The sequence below is a fragment of the Rhyacophila brunnea genome, unplaced genomic scaffold (genome assembly GCF_057557595.1).
Source record: "Rhyacophila brunnea isolate RB1 unplaced genomic scaffold, BYU_Rbru_1.0 scaffold_16, whole genome shotgun sequence".
NCBI classification, from domain to species: domain Eukaryota; kingdom Metazoa; phylum Arthropoda; class Insecta; order Trichoptera; family Rhyacophilidae; genus Rhyacophila; species Rhyacophila brunnea.
The window spans coordinates 14,744,671-14,764,056 of NW_028232816.1; the positions used below are offsets into that span (position 1 = coordinate 14,744,671).

The window sequence follows — 19,386 nt, forward strand, 5'->3', positions numbered from 1 at the left end:
AACATGCAACTTGCTTATCTTTCACAATGGCGGCGTGTTTATTGTTTAACTGTCAGATTTAAGATTGTATTGCACATTTTTAATAAACCGAGCTTGAAGCAGTGAAGCATGTTTTTTATTTATTAGATACCACAAGGTAATCAAATTGTTTTGCAGCCACATACATCTACTCTTATTGACGTGTATTGTTTATTATCCAGTTTGAAAACATTTCTAGATAACCTTATCTAATCTGACGTAGAAGTGCTCGTGTATGGGCCCGGCCAGGCCCGGCTATTGCTTCAACATTGGACAGCCGTCCGGAGGAATGCAGAGTAGGTAGTTAGTTTATAAAGTAAGTGAATTATAAATCGATGGTTATTACATATAACTTACTATTCTATTAATGTGATTCAGTGGTCATAGTTGCCTCCAGCTTATAAAATTAAAACATCACGTTGGTTATAAATGTGGTTACCATAAATCTTATTATAGAAGAGAGTCCTTTATTTTAGAGTGTTGTCAATTAGATGTACTTTTCTTACAAATGTTCTCGCCGCAATTACTATATTATTATTGTATCAGGAGATAACCTCTAAAAAATTAATTGACTGTCATTGTTAAAAGTGAAGAGATTGTAACCATAACTATTTAGTTATGTTGATGTCTATGTTAAATAAAATGTGTTTTCAAGAAAGTAGCCGGAGGAATTTTTGGTACAAGTCTGTTTACTAGAAGCCAGGCAGGAACAGTGGCAATTTCCATAGCCGATTTAGGCAAAGTTCATGAATTCAAGAATAATGACCTAACAAATAATCCAGTATATTGGCTATTCTCAAAATTTGTTTGCCGCTGGCTTCGACTAAATAGACGAAAACCGAATTTCCGTTTCATTGAGAAATCGGCAACGGAAAATAATATCATGTGTGATAAATATTGTCATAATAATGTCATTTATATTTTCCGAGAAAATATGGCATGGGCGCATAGCACGGGGGTGTTGGGGGTGCACAGCACCTGGGTGGCATGATTCAGAAGCCAATAAAATATAGCGGCATTTACCAATAAGGCGGCAAATTGAAAAATTAACACAGAATATAGTTTTAAATGCATTTCACAATTATATAGAAAAGTAACGCAATTCATTCTCTCAAAGTCTCAATAGAGATCAGTATCATGGTAGGTATACCTAACGGATAAAACATTTCAGAAACAAAAATTGGTACTGTTTGGTTATACGGAATACAGCGGAAAACGCATTTTGAAAATAGCCGATAAACTGGATTATTTGTTAGTTTGGGTTAGTTTAGGTTAGGTTAGGTTGGGTTAGGTTTGGTTAGGTTAACCTAACAAATAATCTAGTTTATCGGCTATTTTCAAAATGTGTTTTCCGCTGTATTCTGTATAACCGAACAGTACCAAAAAATCTTTGTATTGCAAAGGGCGCCAGGAAATGAACTGATTCGTGAAGCTATAAAATGTTACTACAAGGTCATTTTTCTCATGAGTTTGTGTCATCAGTTGGCAAACGCATGTCTCCTATATGTTATTAATCATTAATAAAAATGTCCTTACCTATTTGGCTAATTCCATCGATGCATATGTATTGATGATTTCAAAATGCTTTTCATTATAATAATATGGCCACAACTTTGTAATTCAGAATTAATTTATTTTTAATATGAATAAAGTATAAAGAAAATATGGGATAATTTTATGTTCTAATACAACTATTGATTTTTTTTTTAAATTTTTTCTATTTCTTTAATTCTTATAAGAAAAAAAGTTATATCTGGGGGGGGCGGGGCGGAGGGGGGAATTCTGGGTTGTCATTTGGGTGACAATTATCCTTGGCATGGCCCTGCATGTGTGCAGATTTACAAATAGGCAAATATTTAAAGTCGATTAAAACAGATCATTCTTATATACAATTTAATTGTTTATTGTTCACTTCTGTAGGTCCTGAAAATCAACAATGATTTCGCATCAGTGGGTTTCGGTGTACCTGATGTTTTTCGCTTTTGGCGGATTCATCTTCTTCCTTGAAGGATATTTTCCTCTAAAATATCACGGTGGGTCAGAAGCCGGATGGAAGGATCTACCATCGGATATAAATGGAAAAAAGTAAGTGAGCTAAATTAGTTGTGAAATTTTTTAAAAAATCAAACTGATTTTGATGTTCATATGGTCTCTCTGTCTTGTAGTAGAAATGTTGACATACATTATCTCCTTATATAATGGTAGAAAAATAATTTCCAGCCTGATTTATTGGGTAAGTACGAGGATAGTTTGTCAAAGATCAAATTAAACACATTTTTTGAAACAAAACCATTCTTCGGTAGTCAAAGTCTATTAATATAAACTCCAGGGAACACAAATAATAGGAAGTGTGTTACCTTCTGGGTGTGTTAGTAACAAGGTTTAATTCTCGAGTGTGGAGAAATATGGGATAAACTTAAACATGTGTTAAAGAATATGTTATTTTCAATAGTTACACCTGTATGCATTAAAGTTTGTCAGGTAAATGAAATGCGTATTCAATATTTGTAATATTTAAGGACATTTTGAGACATTGTTTTTCAACCACTTTACGGCCTGACCGTCATTAAGTCATGAACAAAATGTGACTCCCTAAATATAATAACAAAAATGATATGGTTTTTTTTACATTCTCACAATCCTACAGACTAAACGCAAAGGGTCTGTACATCGGGAACAAGACACGTGTCGTTTTGATGGTTATTGACGCACTACGTTATGATTTCGTGGCTCCTAATTACATGCCGTACACTTCGGAGCTCATTAAGAATCAGACAGCGTGTCTCTACAAAGCCAAAGCTGAGACTCCGACAGTCACCATGCCGAGGATTAAGGTAACTCGATTAAAGTAGATGTCGAAATATCTCATGAAAATCATAAAGATTTAAATTTTAGATAGCATGCAATATTTGTAGCCTAGTTTGCATGAAAGTTTAATTTAATTAATGTGAAAAAAATGTAAATCGTCCATTAAAATGCTTTTATGGGTCTTTTACTAATGCCCAATTTATACAAGCAGACTCGCGGACTCGACGGCTACCGCTGACCGCCTGACCCAATCGAGAAATGTCACATTAAATTGTGTCGCTGGATCCAACTTACCGACTGCGGCCAATGATTATCTTGAGGATGTTAGATTTTGCCTCTGGCCGCACATAGCACGCCCTATCAATGCTTTAGAATGATATTCACCTGACTTTATTCATTATATTAACAGAAGATATAATATGAAATAAAAACATGTCTGTAACTACCTGTTACTTATCCATATACAATCTCTAATAGTGTGCGATGACATTTGTTATTTAGCAAATATGTGGGAAGACTGTTTATCACCAAGCTAACCAATAGATATTTTTTGGTAGCTCTAATAATACTGTAATAACAACTAATCAAAAAAGTGTTGAGACAATCAAATTGGTACCTGAATCATTGCGAGCGATTTCATTTATGGTTGAGGATCAGCGTCAGTTTGCAAGTCTGTTCGTGAAATTAGAGCATTACACTAGTCTTTCCAATTTGGTGGGTCACAAAAAATCTCACCGAAAATATAAATTATCTCTCATAGAATTGAAAACATTTCCTGTTATTTTTTGTTGTTTGGACGTGTGATTAATTATTATGTGAATTTGGTCCATTATAACAAAGTAATGTTTCCATCTTAAAGTTATATTCGATCTATAAGATTTTCAATAGTCTTATTTTTTAATCCAATTTTAAAATCCTGTTTTGTAAATACGGAAAAGAGTTTCTTTAATTATTTAATTAAAATAACTAATTTTGTTTTGTTTTATTATGCAGTCCACATATTGGAAGCGGGACAAAGCGCAGTGGAGAAGGACATTAAACTTATGGCGAGATATTTTTGCAAGTGTCCATTTTATTTTAATTACAATACTTACCATAAAATGTAGTACTATTATATTGTTTTGTTCCCGCATGAAAATCGTTAGTACACCTTACCAATTAAGTCCACAGTCCTTGCAAACCAATAAACTAATCGAAATGGCACATATATGGTTTATTTTAAGATGTCCGTGATATCTTAGTGAAACATGTAGCAAGACTCTTTGTAATAGTATTATTGTTTTATTAATATTTTGTAGAAAATTAAACATAATGTGTCCATTTTATATTGTAATAAACAATATTTTTATTCTGTTGGTTGTACAAGAAGCTATGTCTACTTCATTTCACTTTGTCAAACGCTTTTGAAATATGGATATTTCCTAATTCACTTTTCAATATATCTCAATAGCAAGTCCAGGAAGATTATAAGAGAGAAAAATGTTTAAAAACTGCCCATTTAATTTAAGCAACTAGCATAAAATAAACTTATTTTGTCAAGATACATAAATGTCATTGAACATTTGTGTTCGACCAAATATAACCTGCCACATATAATGTTCTGTTTGTTATGTTTTCTACTTCAGTATAAATCACTCATACGGCTACAAAATTATTTATTTCTAATTATCAAAAAGTCCTAATTAAAGGAGCGAAATTAGTAGGTTGTGGCGTTATGTATGCAGGTGGCTTAATATGTCTTGACTATCCTAATACGAGCTAGTCATAATGTAGAAAATATTTTTATTTATAATATTATGAAGTTGGGAACTTTGTATATTTCTGAAATAAATATTTTCACATTTTATTAATATATTGTATCAAATTAATATTTTTAGGCAATGACAACCGGCAGTGTGTCAAATTTCATTGACGTGGTATTGAATTTCGGCACCTCAGCTATTTCTGATGACAGCTTCCTCAATCAGGCAAAACTGAACCGGAAGACCATGGTCTTCTATGGGGACGACACGTGGCTCCGACTCTTTCCTGATGTCTTCAATCGAAGTGATGGGACTACTTCGTTTTTCGTCTCCGATTACACAGAGGTATGTCAATTAAGCAATATCATATAATATTATTTTATAATTGAACTTGAATTATAATTGAACTTGAACGTGGGTCAATAAGTCCTTAGAAAAGCCGACAGGTGGCGCGACTAGTACTGCAAGCGGTTTGTTTTCATGCAGCGGCACTACCGATTCAGTATGCTGCGAAGTTTCAATCAGATTGGTCGGGTTGTTGTGTGTTTCTCGTACATTTAAAAAAAAAATTGCTTGTGGAAAATGGAAAAATGGAAAATGGAGAAAATTGAGTTTAGAGTTGTTATTAAACATTTTAATATAAAAGGGTTAACAGCAAAGGAAATAAAAAATGAGTTGGATTTAGTTCACGGCATATCTGCTCCTTCACTTGCAACTATTTATAACTGGTTAAGTGAATTTAAACGTGGTCGTACATCAACAAAGGATGAACCACGCTCAGGACGTCTTGTAGAGGTGACTACACCAGAAATGATCAATAAAATCCACGATATGGTGTTAAGTGACCGAAAATCAAAGTTGAGTGAGATAATTGAGGTTACAGGGATCTCAAAAGGTAGCGTCATTTCTATTTTACATGACAAATTGGGCATGAAAAATATTTCTGCAAGATGGGTGCCGCGTTTGCTCACAGTAGACAATAAACGCAGTAGGGTGGTGGCCTCTAAAGCCCTGTTGTCGCTCATGCAACGCAATCCGGATGAATTTTTTCGTCGCTTTGTGACTGTAGATGAAACATGGATACACCACTATACTCCCGAGACGAAAGAACAGTCAAAGCAGTGGATTGCGAAGGCAAACCATGTCCAAAGAAGGCGAAAACCGTAAAATCAGCTGGTAAGGTTATGGCTACTGTATTTTGGGATGCACGTGAAATTATTTTCGTTGACTATTTGGAAAAAGGAAAAACAATAACAAGTGATTATTATGCATCTTTATTGGACCAGCTAAAAAACAAAATTGAAGAAAAACGGCCTCATTTAAACAGGAAAAAAATCCTCTTTCATCAGGACAATGCCCGTGTTCACACATGTTTACGATCAATGGCTAAAATTGAAGAATTGAAGTTCGAATTGGTCGACCACCCACCGGATTCGCCAGATTTAGCCCCCAGTGACTTTTTCCTTTTCCCAAACTTAAAAAAATGGCTAAGTGGACAACGTTTTTTTTCAAATGAAGAAGTCATCGATCGGACAAATGCTTATTTTGAGGACCTTCCGAAAACTTATTTTTCTGACGGTTTAAAAAAAATTGAGAAACGTCTAACCAAGTGTATTGAGCTCCAAGGAAATTATGTTGAGAAATAAAAAAAAAATACAAAAATAAAACCTGTTTTAATGCTTTTTTCTAAGGAATTATTGACCCACCCTCGTACATGTCTGCCTCGAAATTAGTATTTCTAATCAATGAAAGATCGGCGATGAAAAATTATATGCTAGTATATATATTTTTTCTATAATTATTTTAGCATTCATTGAATGAGAAGATATTGTTATAAAACATCGTAGAATATAATGTTTAGTGTTTGATAAATTAAATGGTTAATGCATATGTTGACCAGATATCTTATGAAACAGAAATATGGTGTTATTCTAAATGACATTGAGGCTTAAAATAATAATATTGTAAGATATAGAAATATTTTATGTAAATGACAAATGAATCTTATGTACACAGAAGGGCGTTTAACGTACATTCATGTAAAAATGAATTTTTCTCATAAAAGGAAATATATTGTATTGTGATACTTGTTTAATTATTTACTTTCGTATATTGACAAAATGATATTACTTTTTTTCAAGAACAAAATAGTGTAACAAAATCAAGGAGAGTTTTTTGCGATTTACTCGTAAATATAATAAATCATATATATATATTATATATATGCCCTTCTACGTGCTCATGATTCAAATGTTCATTCTTATGATGAGAAAAGATATGTCATCATAATGACACGACTATCTTTCCTCTAAGTTTACGGATTGTTTAAGCTTAACCCTAACATATCCAAAATTTTTACTTTTCAACCTATTTAGGGGCAGGTTCACTTCAAGCCTAATACAATAATATCTAATAAATGATTTATGGAATAGAAATTTTCAATGCTTTTGGTGTAATCATTATGGATTTAATTTTTTTTTATTAGGTTGATCATAATGTCACACGGCATCTACCGAAAGAACTGCCGTCGTCTGGGCATCCAGACTGGGACCTGATGGTACTCCATTACCTCGGCTTGGACCATATCGGTCACCTCGAAGGTCCTGCCAGCCCAAAAGTCGAACCCAAGATGAGAGAGATGGATGGAATTGTGCAGATGATAACAAAAGCAGCTGAAAAATGGGTAAGTTATGGGTACAGTTTAAATAATTCTTCTTCGTGCACGTCACTTCTATAAATGTAGCACACAGGAACCGTGTGGGGCTTTGAAGACTTTTTATTCTCCAGTCTTATTCTGATCTTCTTCATCTCACACAAATACTTTTTATGAAATCCTATACATAGACTGGAAAAAAGATTATGCAAGTTTAGACTCTTTCTACATTTACTTAGCATACAGCATACATCAGCCAAGCCAGGACCCCCTGTATTAGAAAAAAATCATTATTCTCTCTAGTTATAGTCCAAAACCGTTAGATTAAACTCGTTTATTATAAATTTATTACAGGAAGACGAGACTGTTCTACTGATATGCGGAGACCATGGAATGAAAGATTCAGGAAGTCACGGAGGAGCTTCATACAGCGAAGTCATGGTTCCTCTCATCATCACGCAGAAGAAAGGCTGTGCTAACATGTAAGTACCTACTCCTGGGTCGGTACTCACAAAGTGATTTCTTTCAGCTTAACATTGGCTGGTCCCAGAGAATTTAAATTTCATTACTTTACATATCGACAGCTTAATCTGCAAACCGGCTAACTCCATTTGGGCAAATTGTTCAGGAAGGAGAGAAAACTTAATAATTTAACTTTCGAGTGGAATTTAACAATTCCAAAAATACACTTGGAACAATTGTTTTTTTTTTACAAATAAGCTGCACTATGAAATTAATACACTATTTTAGCTTCCCTTTTATTTATATAAATAAAAATTATATAAAGAGCGGAGTTGTTAAATTTACGATATTGAACCTTGACACCTGCGGTTGGCTGTTTTGTGTGAAGAACGATAACGCATTTATTTATAGGTTTAGGAGTTTGAAATTTTGTGTGAGTATATAAAACATGCTTTATAACAAAATGCCATCAAAATCTCATTTTTGGTCAAAAGTGCAATTAGCTGGTTTACGGAATAAGCAGTCGATATGCCAGACGTGTCCAACTTCAAGTAAGGTGTGATCTACCACACTCTAGTCTCTCACATTGTCATTCTTTATCATGAATAAACATTATTACATTATTTGTCTGAAGACGTTATGAATAGTCCAAAAATAGGTATCTTCTGGTGTTTAAATTACAGTATGTAAGCATACCTAAGAGAAAGCCAGTTGGATAAAGCCACAGATAGTATCCATAATATAACCTCAAGTAACGGAGTCTCAAAAATTTCTTTTGAACTCATTCCACCATAAGGTCGTATTTTAACTGATGTGGGGCCCAAACAATTGACCCACTCTCAAGCCGGCTTCTAACTTAGGAATTATAAAAGATTTTAAATACAGTAACATCCGAAAAGACCCGGTAAGTACATTAGACGGTGCTCAACATTTATAGTGCCTTTTTACAAATGATAGCTATATGACCACTAAATGACAGCTTACTGTCAAACGTAATGCCACGATCCCTTACAGATGGTATTCGCGAAAGAACTCTGCCAATATCAAACAACCAAGTAAATCATATGCAATATACGAGGGTGGGTCAATAATTCCTTAGAAAAAAGCATTAAAACAGTTTTTATTTTTGTATTTTTTTTTTATTTCTCAACATAATCTCCTTGGAGCTCAATACACTTGGTTAGACGTTTCTCAATTTTTTTTAAACCGTCAAAAAAATAAGTTTTCGAAAGGTCCTCAAAATAAGCATTTGTCCGATCGATGACTTCTTCATTTGAAAAAAAAACGTTGTCCACTTAGCCATTTTTTTAAGTTTGGGAAAAGGAAAAAGTCACTGGGGGCTAAATCTGGCGAATACGGTGGGTGGTCGACCAATTCGAACTTCAATTCTTCAATTTTAGCCATTGATCGTAAACATGTGTGAACACGGGCATTGTCCTGATGAAAGAGGATTTTTTTCCTGTTTAAATGAGGCCGTTTTTCTTCAATTTTGTTTTTTAGCTGGTCCAATAAAGATGCATAATAATCCCCTGTTATTGTTTTTCCTTTTTCCAAATAGTCAACGAAAATAATTCCACGTGCATCCCAAAATACAGTAGCCATAACCTTACCAGCTGATTTTACGGTTTTCGCCTTCTTTGGACATGGTTCGCCTTTCGCAATCCACTGCTTTGACTATTCTTTCGTCTCGGGAGTATAGTGGTGTATCCATGTTTCATCTACAGTCACAAAGCGACGAAAAAATTCATCCGGATTGCGTTGCATGAGCGACAACAGGGCTTTAGAGGCCACCACCCTATTGCGTTTATTGTCGACTGTGAGCAAACGCGGCACCCATCTTGCAGAAATTTTTTCCATGCCCAATTTGTCATGTAAAATAGAAATGACGCTACCTTTTGAGATCCCTGTAACCTCAATTATCTCACTCAACTTTAACCTTCGGTCACTTAACACCATATCGTGGATTTTATTGATCATTTCTGGTGTAGTCACCTCTACAGGACGTCCTGAGCGTGGTTCATCCTTTGTTGATGTACGACCACGTTTAAATTCATTTAACCAGTTATAAATAGTTGCAAGTGAAGGAGCAGATATGCCGTGAACTAAATCCAACTCATTTTTTATTTCCTTTGCTGTTAACCCTTTTATATTAAAATGTTTAATAACAGCTCTAAACTCAATTTTCTCCATTTTCCATTTTTCCATTTTCCACAAGCAATTTTTTTTTTTAAATGTACGAGAAACACACAACAACCCTACCAATCTGATTGAAACTTCGCAGCATACTGAATCGGTAGTGCCGCTGCATGAAAACAAACCGCTTACAGTACTAGTCGCGCCACCTGTCGGTTTTTCTAAGGACTTATTGACCCACCCTCGTATTATTACATTATGCCTGAATGTACACACAAAGTATTCGATACTAAACTGAAAACATCAAAAATTATCAAAAGACAGTTCTTTTTGATTTATTTGTAATAATGTGTACTTACTGAATATTATTATACTGTTCCAGGAATTCGTTAGATGTAAAACAAATTGACATCGCCGTTACGATAAGCTATTTACTAGGTGTACCTTTACCCACAGGTAGCACTGGCCAAATATTACCCCAGGTAAGCGATAAATGTTTCTAATGTGAAATATAATAAATGTTATTGATGGTTATCCACCGAGCCAAGCTGAGTATTCTCCTGCTATTTATAGGGGTTATAAACACAGAAGAGATTAATAAATAGAATTCCGATAGGCTATATACGAATACAGAAAATTTTGACGCAGGTGTGGGTGTCCTACGAAAATGAACCACGCATTATAGACGTGCAATAGTGTCTGTCATTCACCAATATTAAATGAGCGTCAATGCATAAACTGAGAGCAGTTGTTAATATTCAACGTATGAAGTATTCTTGACATGTGTTTCAATTTATCCCGTATTCTTCCTTACTCGTGATTGGTTGCCTGCTTCTCCTTATCCGTTAGGTATTTCAGTTTCCATTATTTAGTTCTCTGGTTATGAATATTCATTCTTCATTATTGATAACAATTTGACTTGATACCTACACAAGCATAATATACATCCATAAGAGTAATAATTATACTCAGAATTTTTATTTTTTATAGATTTTGGGTGCCGGAAAAGATGGCAATTTGATTTCTCAGCGGGCATTGTATGCTCTGTATTACAATACTAAAATGAATTCTGACGCATTGGTTAAAACACTGGGCGAAGAGCAAGCACATAATAGAGGTGAGAGAACTAATCTTCATTGCATCATACTCAAATGTTGATTAATTTTTTTATCGGCTAGGGGCCTAATAAATTGGTATACTTATTTAAATAAATGGATTTATGCATTATTCAACTGGTAAATAGGAAGCCTCTAGTAAAAAATTGAAGCAAAAAGGATAGCTGATGTCAAATAATTTGACATTTTGTAAACAGAAATCAAATGAATAATATCGAACCAATCAAAATTTTAATGAGTATCGATTATCTATACAAATACCTACTAAAAAGAATGAATAATTTACATGCATTTACAAACCTTATAGATTTCGTGGATTGATCTATGGAGAGATTTGTAAATAATAACAATGGACATGAATGTGTTGCCATTTTCATAATAAATAAATATGCTAGGAATACTTCATCCGTTGTATGTATACATATTATTTATTATTTATTTTTAGCATCCTACAAACAATATCTGTCGGCGGTAAAATATCACTCTGACTGGCTGTCGGATGAAAGGAAGAATTTGGCATCCGGTAAAATGGCCCTAAAGCTATACCAGAGCTCTATGGATAATATGTCGGAATTCCTCAGCAAGATTGTGGTTGATTTTGACATGTTCGCAATCATTCTCGGAATAATATTGATTGTTTTGGTAAGACATATAATAATTATTTGCTAATCAACATAAGAGGAGTAAATTTTTTTTTGATGCCACTAAAACTTGCCTTGAGTCATGACCTCCTTCGTTGCTTTCTTCACACTGTTAAGTGTTTAGGAAAGAAGATAGGTCAACACTGACTTTCCGTCACGACATAGGAGTTGCAAACATTCAGTTTGAGTTTTAAAATCCACATAAATGTTGGCTTACGGCTTACGCATCGGCTTATAATTTCATGGGTCCCAGGATCAAATTCTGAGTCGGGGAAATACACATATATCGTTTTTCAATTTGTGTTTGGAGTCAGAGTATGGACCTAATGGGTTGAGCATTTCTCGTAAAAGCAAAAATCTGTCATGATGTCACAAAGTAAACAAAAAATATAAAGGGATCCGAAAACAATATTGGTGGATTTAAGGATAAATATTTAAAAAAAATCATTTTTTCTTTTTTTTAACGTTTAGTGAGAGGGTGACAAAAATGTGATATAATATATACAGGGGGGTAAAAGGTTATGTGACAAAATGTGACGATGGGGAGGGGGGGTCAAAAAATAGCCAAAATAGTGGGACATCATATGTGGACGGCCCCTAATACAAATCTCCACTCTGGAGGCCCATATTATGATCGGACATGGTTACAAAAAAAGCCTATGCAATGAATAAATAATTTTCTTATCAATTTCAGACGATTGTGACACAGATTTTAACTCTTTCGGCAACATACCAAGAATACCAACCTCAGAAGAAAAATCCAAACCCATTCTGCATAGCTCAATTATTAACTCGTCTCGCAATGATGGTGATAATTTCGATCATCTGGCGGATCCCTTACGAGGTATTATGCGGCATGCTGCATCCAAACAGTTTCCTGTGCTCCGCGACACCTTTAGGCGTGTCATTTTTCACCGCCTCATGCGTAATAGTAATTTGCAACTGTGTCATTTTACTCCACGTGCGCAACGTGCCTTTTCCGTCATTCTCGTGCGGTTTCAATCTAATCGAGATATGTCTGATTGTTGGGACATTAATACACAGTTTCATGTGTGCCGGAACGAGTTTCATTGAAGAAGAGCATATGACGTGGTATTATCTTTGGATTACGGAAGCGTTCTTTGTCTTTGTGTACACTGCCAGTGTTCTTGTTGAGTATATCCGGATGAAACAGGAAAATTCAACAGAGATTCAGGATAAAGGAGACTTGGAGACGCAGATGCGTGTTACAGGAAAATGGCTGCTGCCTCAGTGGATCTTGCTGATGATACTTCATAGATTACTAAGGACTTTGAATCAGACCGGAGATAAATGGGCGTTCTTACCAGATACCGGTGATTGGTTGAACGAAGATGAGAATAAAGATGTTCTTTCGCTCGTTACTGGGATTGGTAAGTTGTGAAATTCAGTTTTTTTATTCATATAGCAGCAGTTTGACAATGAAACAAGAAACAAAATACTATGACTCAAAGTACCTACAAAATTACACCAATTGTGTTTGATATGATGTTACGTCATGTTGTCATTTGTTTATTATTTACACTGTTAAAACCGGGAGATTCATTAAACCTCAGTCCCATTTTTCATGAGTTCATGAGAAGGTGATGGTATACACCTACCAGTTTGTGTCATTTATTGAATTTAAGTATCATAGTGTTAATATAATGTATGTACACATTCAAAAGAATGTGGGTTCGATTCCCAGCTCAATTTGTAATCAATTTGGATTGAAGTTGATTAAAAGATATTAATGAAGATTTATTAATAGTAATTCAAATTTGTATTTCTAGTGAATATAATGAATTTTGTGTTTTTTCAGCTTTGGCATGCACCTTTTACATCTGCCTTACAAACATTCAAAACACCAGCAAACACTTTGTAATACAATCTATTTTAATGTTCAGTTCCATAATATGTATATTCGTTTACCGCGCTACGATACAGGCTGTTCACCTGCCTCTGTTCGGATACCCTGACCTCAACGAAATCACAATCGTCCATCTGTTCTGGCTTATGATAATCGCCATGATTTTACTTGAATTCTTCACCACGACGATAACAATATGCAACAACCCTTCGAAATCGGGTAAAAGCAGAAGCAAAAGTACCATAGAAGACGTCGGTAAACGAATTTACGATCCGCTAAATCAATCGAAAAGTAGACACACGGAAAGTGCGGTTAAGATTCAGATCGGAATGCATCCATCATCACAATTATTCGGGATGTCAGGCAAACCCCAATTTGCCGGCGACTGTTTGAAGATGAAAGTTATGTCATCGAGAACTGGAGTTTTTGTGAATATAGTCATCCTGGTGTGCTGTCTGTACCTCCGACCTCATAATCTGATACTTGTCCCGAGTCTTTGCTGGACGAGCAAGGCGATCAATGAGATCTTGGACTACAGGTTCGGCACCAAAGGTAGAACTGTCAAGAATGAAGTGATGAAAAAGAATCTGTTCTGTAAAGCGCTATTTCATTTTTGGATTGGAGCTGTGTTTTTCTTTTATCAGGTAAAATGTATTTTTGTAAATTATGTCGGTAAAGGAAAAATTTTGGTCCAAAAAACTAAGTAAAAAATTGAAGTGTGCCACACTTGTGGATAAAGAATACATGGTTTGCAGAATGGGTTGGATACACAAACATTAAAAAATAATAACTGATAAAAACAACTTTTATATTATGAAAAATATCACAATACAATTTTTTAAAAATAAAATGACATCTTTATTTTTATTTTTATATACTATCAGGGAGAATTAGGGTAGAAGAGAGGATAGGGGTTACTGCCAAAAGTTGGTAAGTCTCAAAATCATGTTATGGAGTAATTGCAATTTCAAAGTTTATCATACCCTATAAGAGCAGGCATGATACTAATTTCTTTGTGTTTTATGTGCATGTAATATATGTAGTAAAACCTCGTTAATACGAATTCCACGGGACCGAAAATTGAAAAAAAATTCGAATTACGAATTATGAAATGTATAGGGGAAAAATATTAAAATTAAATTTTTTTTTTTTTTGATTTTCATCAATATTGTTTACGATCATAGATGTGCTTACCAAATTTCCGGTTCCGTGTGTGTTAATGGGTCATAAAATGTTGGGATTATTTGTATTACCTTCTTAAAATAAGTAATTTATGATGTTTTACTAAAAGTTTGTCACAATTTTCAATGACTGGCTCATGAAATAGTGTACTTTATTACGATTTATTGAATATTTTTATATCTGAAATCATTTTGAATTAAAGGTATGGTTTTATATGAAAATAATGTTCAAGGGACTTTTTTGTCACGAAAATTTCGAATTATTAAATTATCAACATACCAACTTTTGGCAGCAACCCCTATCCTCTCTTCTATCCAATCATCCATATACTTTAATTAGTTTATTAAAAAAGCTTTCAATTCCATTGTAATATTTTTTTGTATAAATTTTATAGACAAAGTTTTCTAAAACACAAAATAATATCAGCAACTTTTTATATAAGGCAATGAAGCTAAATATTTTTTTTTAACTTTGCGTTAATTATTAGTTATGATTTTTTAAAGTTATCAAAATCAGGAAGCTGGAGAGGCTCTTGTGTAGCCCGCCCGTTCCGGAAATCATGCAACACTAGCCGACTTGGTGTACAAGAGAAACTCTCCAATTGCCAAATTTCAGCTTTCTACTTTGTTTATGGCATTTTGATCAATTTTGGATCTTCTTATCTATGTATCGGTTTGAACTGTTTTTAAAAATAATTGGTACAATATTGTGTCATCAGTTTTGAACAAATTACTAAATAATACAGATATTTGGAGGAGGAAAGCTTTCACAGTGTTTATAGAGTTTTTTGAATAAATAAAACAGGTTTTTTTATTTCTTATGAAGTTCATTAAAATGGCTTAATTATGTTTTAGGGCAACTCCAACAGCATAGCTTCGGCCGATCTGAGCGCCGGCTATGTAGGACTGGAGACTTACATTCCTTCGGTTGTGGCACTTCAGCTGGGAATCCACACATACACCGGACCTTTACTGGCCTTCTTCTTTATGTTCGCAGATTGCGTCAAACAAAGCGCACAGTGGGACACGTAAGTCACAATTACTGCATAATGTATCTATGGGGATAAACAACTCACTCCGTGTCAGCATATTGATCGGCGATATTAAATATCCATTTCTCGTAGTGTCCAATTATGGCAAACTCAGTAAATAGCATACTGTAATTATTATTTCCGTGATATCCATTTTTCCACTCAACTATATCCGATGACGCAAACTCTATTATAATAATTATTTCCTAAATATTCTTTTCAAGATATTATTTTGATTGTGAGTACGGCAATAAATAGCGTATCAGAATTCATTGGACATGTCACTCGAATCCGGTCTGTTAGTATCTCAGTCCCTGTATCGCTTTGCACAACATCTCATTCTACCGAGATTCGGACCTCGGAACAGTATCATAAGTATTATAACATACCCTTGTACTGACTGTTTACGCTGCAAATAAAACTCGCTCCTCCATCCATCGGAGCAACCACCAAATCTCAACCCCTTCATCCACAGTGACCCACATATCTAATTTGTGATTCTTGAGGCGTACGTACCTACCATATTTGATGTAATGGGAGTCTACATAACCTGCTTTCTTATTCACTCGTTAATGATAAATGAGTCACAATGCGAATAGGAGATTTTAAATTAAGTCTACAGATTCAGTCTGCATGATTAGATTATTTGATTCTTTAGACTTATGTAACAGGCACGTAATAATAAAATTGTCTCACATGTCTTTAGATTGTTTATTCAAACGACTTATAGCGTATGATAAAAAAAAAAAAAAAAAATGATCACAAATGATGGGTGTTAACTGATAAAATATACCGCCACACATGCAGTATTCTCTGTAAGCATCTGATATCAAAGCCCAGCCTATAGTTGCTCTGAGACTATGACTCTGTGTTATGGGTACTTCGAGGAAGTGTTGACGTGGCCTGCCTTTTCTTCAAGTGAATGAGTTTTCAATATCCGGAGGCTTCTAAGTCACAAAAGGTTGGCAAGTGACAGGGATTCTTGGAAGTGAAATGGGGTGTTAAATTCAAATTAATTTATTTTTCTTGTAGTGAACATGACAAAATAATTACAAATTTAAAGCATTCACAAAATGAAATAAAAACGGAAGTACACCGTGTGGACTAAGTAGACCCAATTTTAAAAACTTATTATACAACGTCCACCTATACGCACATTCATGTGGAATATATCAATATCCAAAGCGATTTGAATGAACACAGTTATTGCCCTCTCAATTGGCATTACCAATGGTCGGTCAGTTCTGCACCTTGGGAGAAGAAACAATGGATGCTTTTGATTTCTGAGACAGTTATCAGGGACACATAATTCAATATTATGTACCAAGAATGTCAGAGTTCACATTTCCAACAAGTCAAGAAAAATATGTAGCAAAAGATTTCTTCTAAAATTTAGGTTTAGAGCGGCATGCACAATCTAAGATTTCGATCCTAAGTATAAGTCGCCGAAAAGCATGACTTAACTATAGACAACCCTGAGTATAGAGTTAAGGAATCCTTCACCATAGACTACTTTTGTTATGAACACGCGCCCTTCAGTATTACCATTTACCACTGACAGCTGTTGTCAAAATAAATTCGCATGTCTATAAAACAGTCCATACACTCAAATTCATTTAACAATGTATCTCAATATGGATATTGATAGTGTTAATTCGTTTGGCATGTACTTGCAGAATATTATTTTACTTTTATACGCCAGCCCGCAGAAATACAAGATGCCAGGTGATAGAATGACACTTGACGCTAGTGTTACCATGTTAAAAAAATATCTTGCGGTGCCTGTGGAATCACATATAATGACTTATAACGGAAACATAAAAGTATTATAATTAAATATTAATATGTATTTATAGTTATTGCATTTATAAAATGCAGTTGTCATATTTTTGTCATCGTTTAACAATTATAAAATAATTTACCTAAACTATAGGAAAGAGAATTTTCAAATATGGTATTATTTTCAATAGAAATGATCTTAACTAAGGACAATGTTTCTGCATAGTGTTTTCTGCTAAGGAAATTTTAGTTATGACAAATGTTTCTGCATTCCGCTCTTAGACAATAATATATAAGCATAGGAGTTTAGTAAATGAATCTCATGTGTTCCATCTACTTTTACTTCAATAGATGTCCCTATCATTTCTTATTGGAAGAAAAATACGTAGGTACATCTCGCAATGATCTGAAAACAGTTTAGCTATGCCTCTTTCTCTGTTAAGTTTGTAACAAAATAAATAAAACATTTCATTTTTTTAGATTCCAGCAACGCCTCAAAGAATTCCTGGCTACATATTCCGTTGTAAAAATATGGGAGTTGGCCCTGTATTTAATAATTGCTGTGATTCTGAGGTACCATCTGTTTGTGTGGACCGTTATATCTCCGAAACTGTTGTACGACTTCACCAGCCTGTTTTTCTCGCTGGCAGGCGTGATCATCATTGTATTTATGTGTTGCCTGGTGAGTCTTCAGGTCAATTTGGCAAGGAGACTGTCAAGCCCCAAAGATGGCCAAGACGAGGAAATTGAGGTCAAGGACCTATAAGGCACCTAATTATACCGAACTATTGAAGATGTTCAAACCAATTGTCGTTCGTCTGTGTTATTATGGTAATGAATGATTATGTTGTAATCCGTGAGACGGCGTACTGGAGAACTATTATAAAAATAGTATTTCCAAATCAGAGTTTACCATTTGTGTTATGAAGCACAGTTTATACATTTTAGTGAATACTTATATTTTTATATATACTGTATTCAAATGCCACTCGGTGGAGTAATAGTAGAGACCCTGTTTCTGATGTCATGAATGCAGTTTAAAAGGCTACATTTGACCAAAGTCACATGCTGTATTTTTCAATGTGTGTTTAATCCAGAGTAAGGAGTAAGTGGGCTGAATAACTTTGAATTAAGTGTCTGTTTCTAAAACCTCCACTCTCTGGAAAATATTACATATTATTTTTTACTGTTGAATAAAACTAAGGCAACTTTGGCCAGGACAGTATTTTAGTTTTTTAAATGCGGAATTATTTTGACAAATTTTAGCATGTCATTGTTTTATATCACATTTAAATTTACTGATCAAATCAAAATTGCTAGACAAAAAAATTGTCTCTTCAATTATGGGGATACTAAATTAAATTATTGATGTATAGATAAATATTTAATTGCTTAGAAAGCTTGCATACTAAAACAGAGCATTCCATCCATGAAAGATGCATTGTACCTTTAACAGTGATCAATAATTTCAAAATACGTCCGTACATCCAGAGAACTTTCACGATTGATTTTTTTATCGTAATAGATTCTTGGGTTTCCACCGCGTGTACTTCTTCCTTCTTTCCTCGACGTTTCAGACACGTTGCAGAGGCCATTATTAAGAGATATGTGTTATGATGAAGTGTAGTGTTGGTGTATGAATGCAAACGTCGCTCTAAGAATGTCAAAAGCAATCCGATTAGCTAAGAGCAAATGTTGCTCAGAGTAATATGTCAATCGTTACGACCATAGATACCAGATCGAATATTGGATTTTGCCGACATTATTTGTTGATAATGGCCTCTGCAACGAGCCCGAAACGTCGAGGAAAGAAGGAAGAAATACACACAGTGGAAACCCAAGAATCTATTACGATATTCAGGGGGCTCTTTATTTCTTGCATTTAATGGCTTGCCTGTCAATTAAACCATAAACCAAAACTGGCGTCAAAGTCTTGGTCTATGGTGACTGACTTTC

At 34.5% G+C, this 19,386-nt stretch overlaps 1 protein-coding gene across 4 annotated transcripts; it reads left to right on the forward strand.

The window, feature by feature from the left end:
* Positions 1–16: 16 nt before the first annotated feature.
* On the forward strand, positions 17–18,752 carry PIG-G (phosphatidylinositol glycan anchor biosynthesis class G). 4 transcript variants are annotated; one of them, XM_085943821.1, is made up of 15 exons: positions 17–136; positions 218–334; positions 1,939–2,103; positions 2,666–2,852; positions 3,820–3,885; positions 4,704–4,913; positions 7,054–7,251; positions 7,576–7,703; positions 10,199–10,298; positions 10,807–10,933; positions 11,377–11,573; positions 12,267–12,963; positions 13,392–14,083; positions 15,476–15,648; positions 17,911–18,752. In XM_085943821.1, exons 3-15 carry the CDS (start codon positions 1,955–1,957, stop codon positions 18,194–18,196), a joined length of 3,210 nt encoding a protein of 1,069 aa, XP_085799947.1. In that variant the 5' UTR covers positions 17–136; positions 218–334; positions 1,939–1,954; the 3' UTR covers positions 18,197–18,752. The 4 variants fall into 4 exon arrangements, with proteins under 4 accessions (XP_085799947.1, XP_085799950.1, XP_085799948.1 ...); XM_085943824.1 differs by lacking the exon at positions 3,820–3,885 and having other exon boundaries at positions 24–136; positions 17,911–18,331; XM_085943822.1 differs by lacking the exon at positions 218–334 and having other exon boundaries at positions 35–136; positions 17,911–18,331.
* Positions 18,753–19,386: the final 634 nt, after the last annotated feature.

Excerpts from the sequence above, each read along its gene's own strand:
- PIG-G (XM_085943821.1), top strand. The coding sequence starts at position 1,955 with ATGATTTCGCATCAGTGGGTTTCGGTGTACCTGATGTTTTTCGCTTTT. Across the intron at positions 2,104-2,665 it reads TCGGATATAAATGGAAAAAA|ACTAAACGCAAAGGGTCTGT; the intron begins GTAAGTGAGCTA and ends ACAATCCTACAG. Across the intron at positions 7,252-7,575 it reads CAAAAGCAGCTGAAAAATGG|GAAGACGAGACTGTTCTACT; the intron begins GTAAGTTATGGG and ends AATTTATTACAG.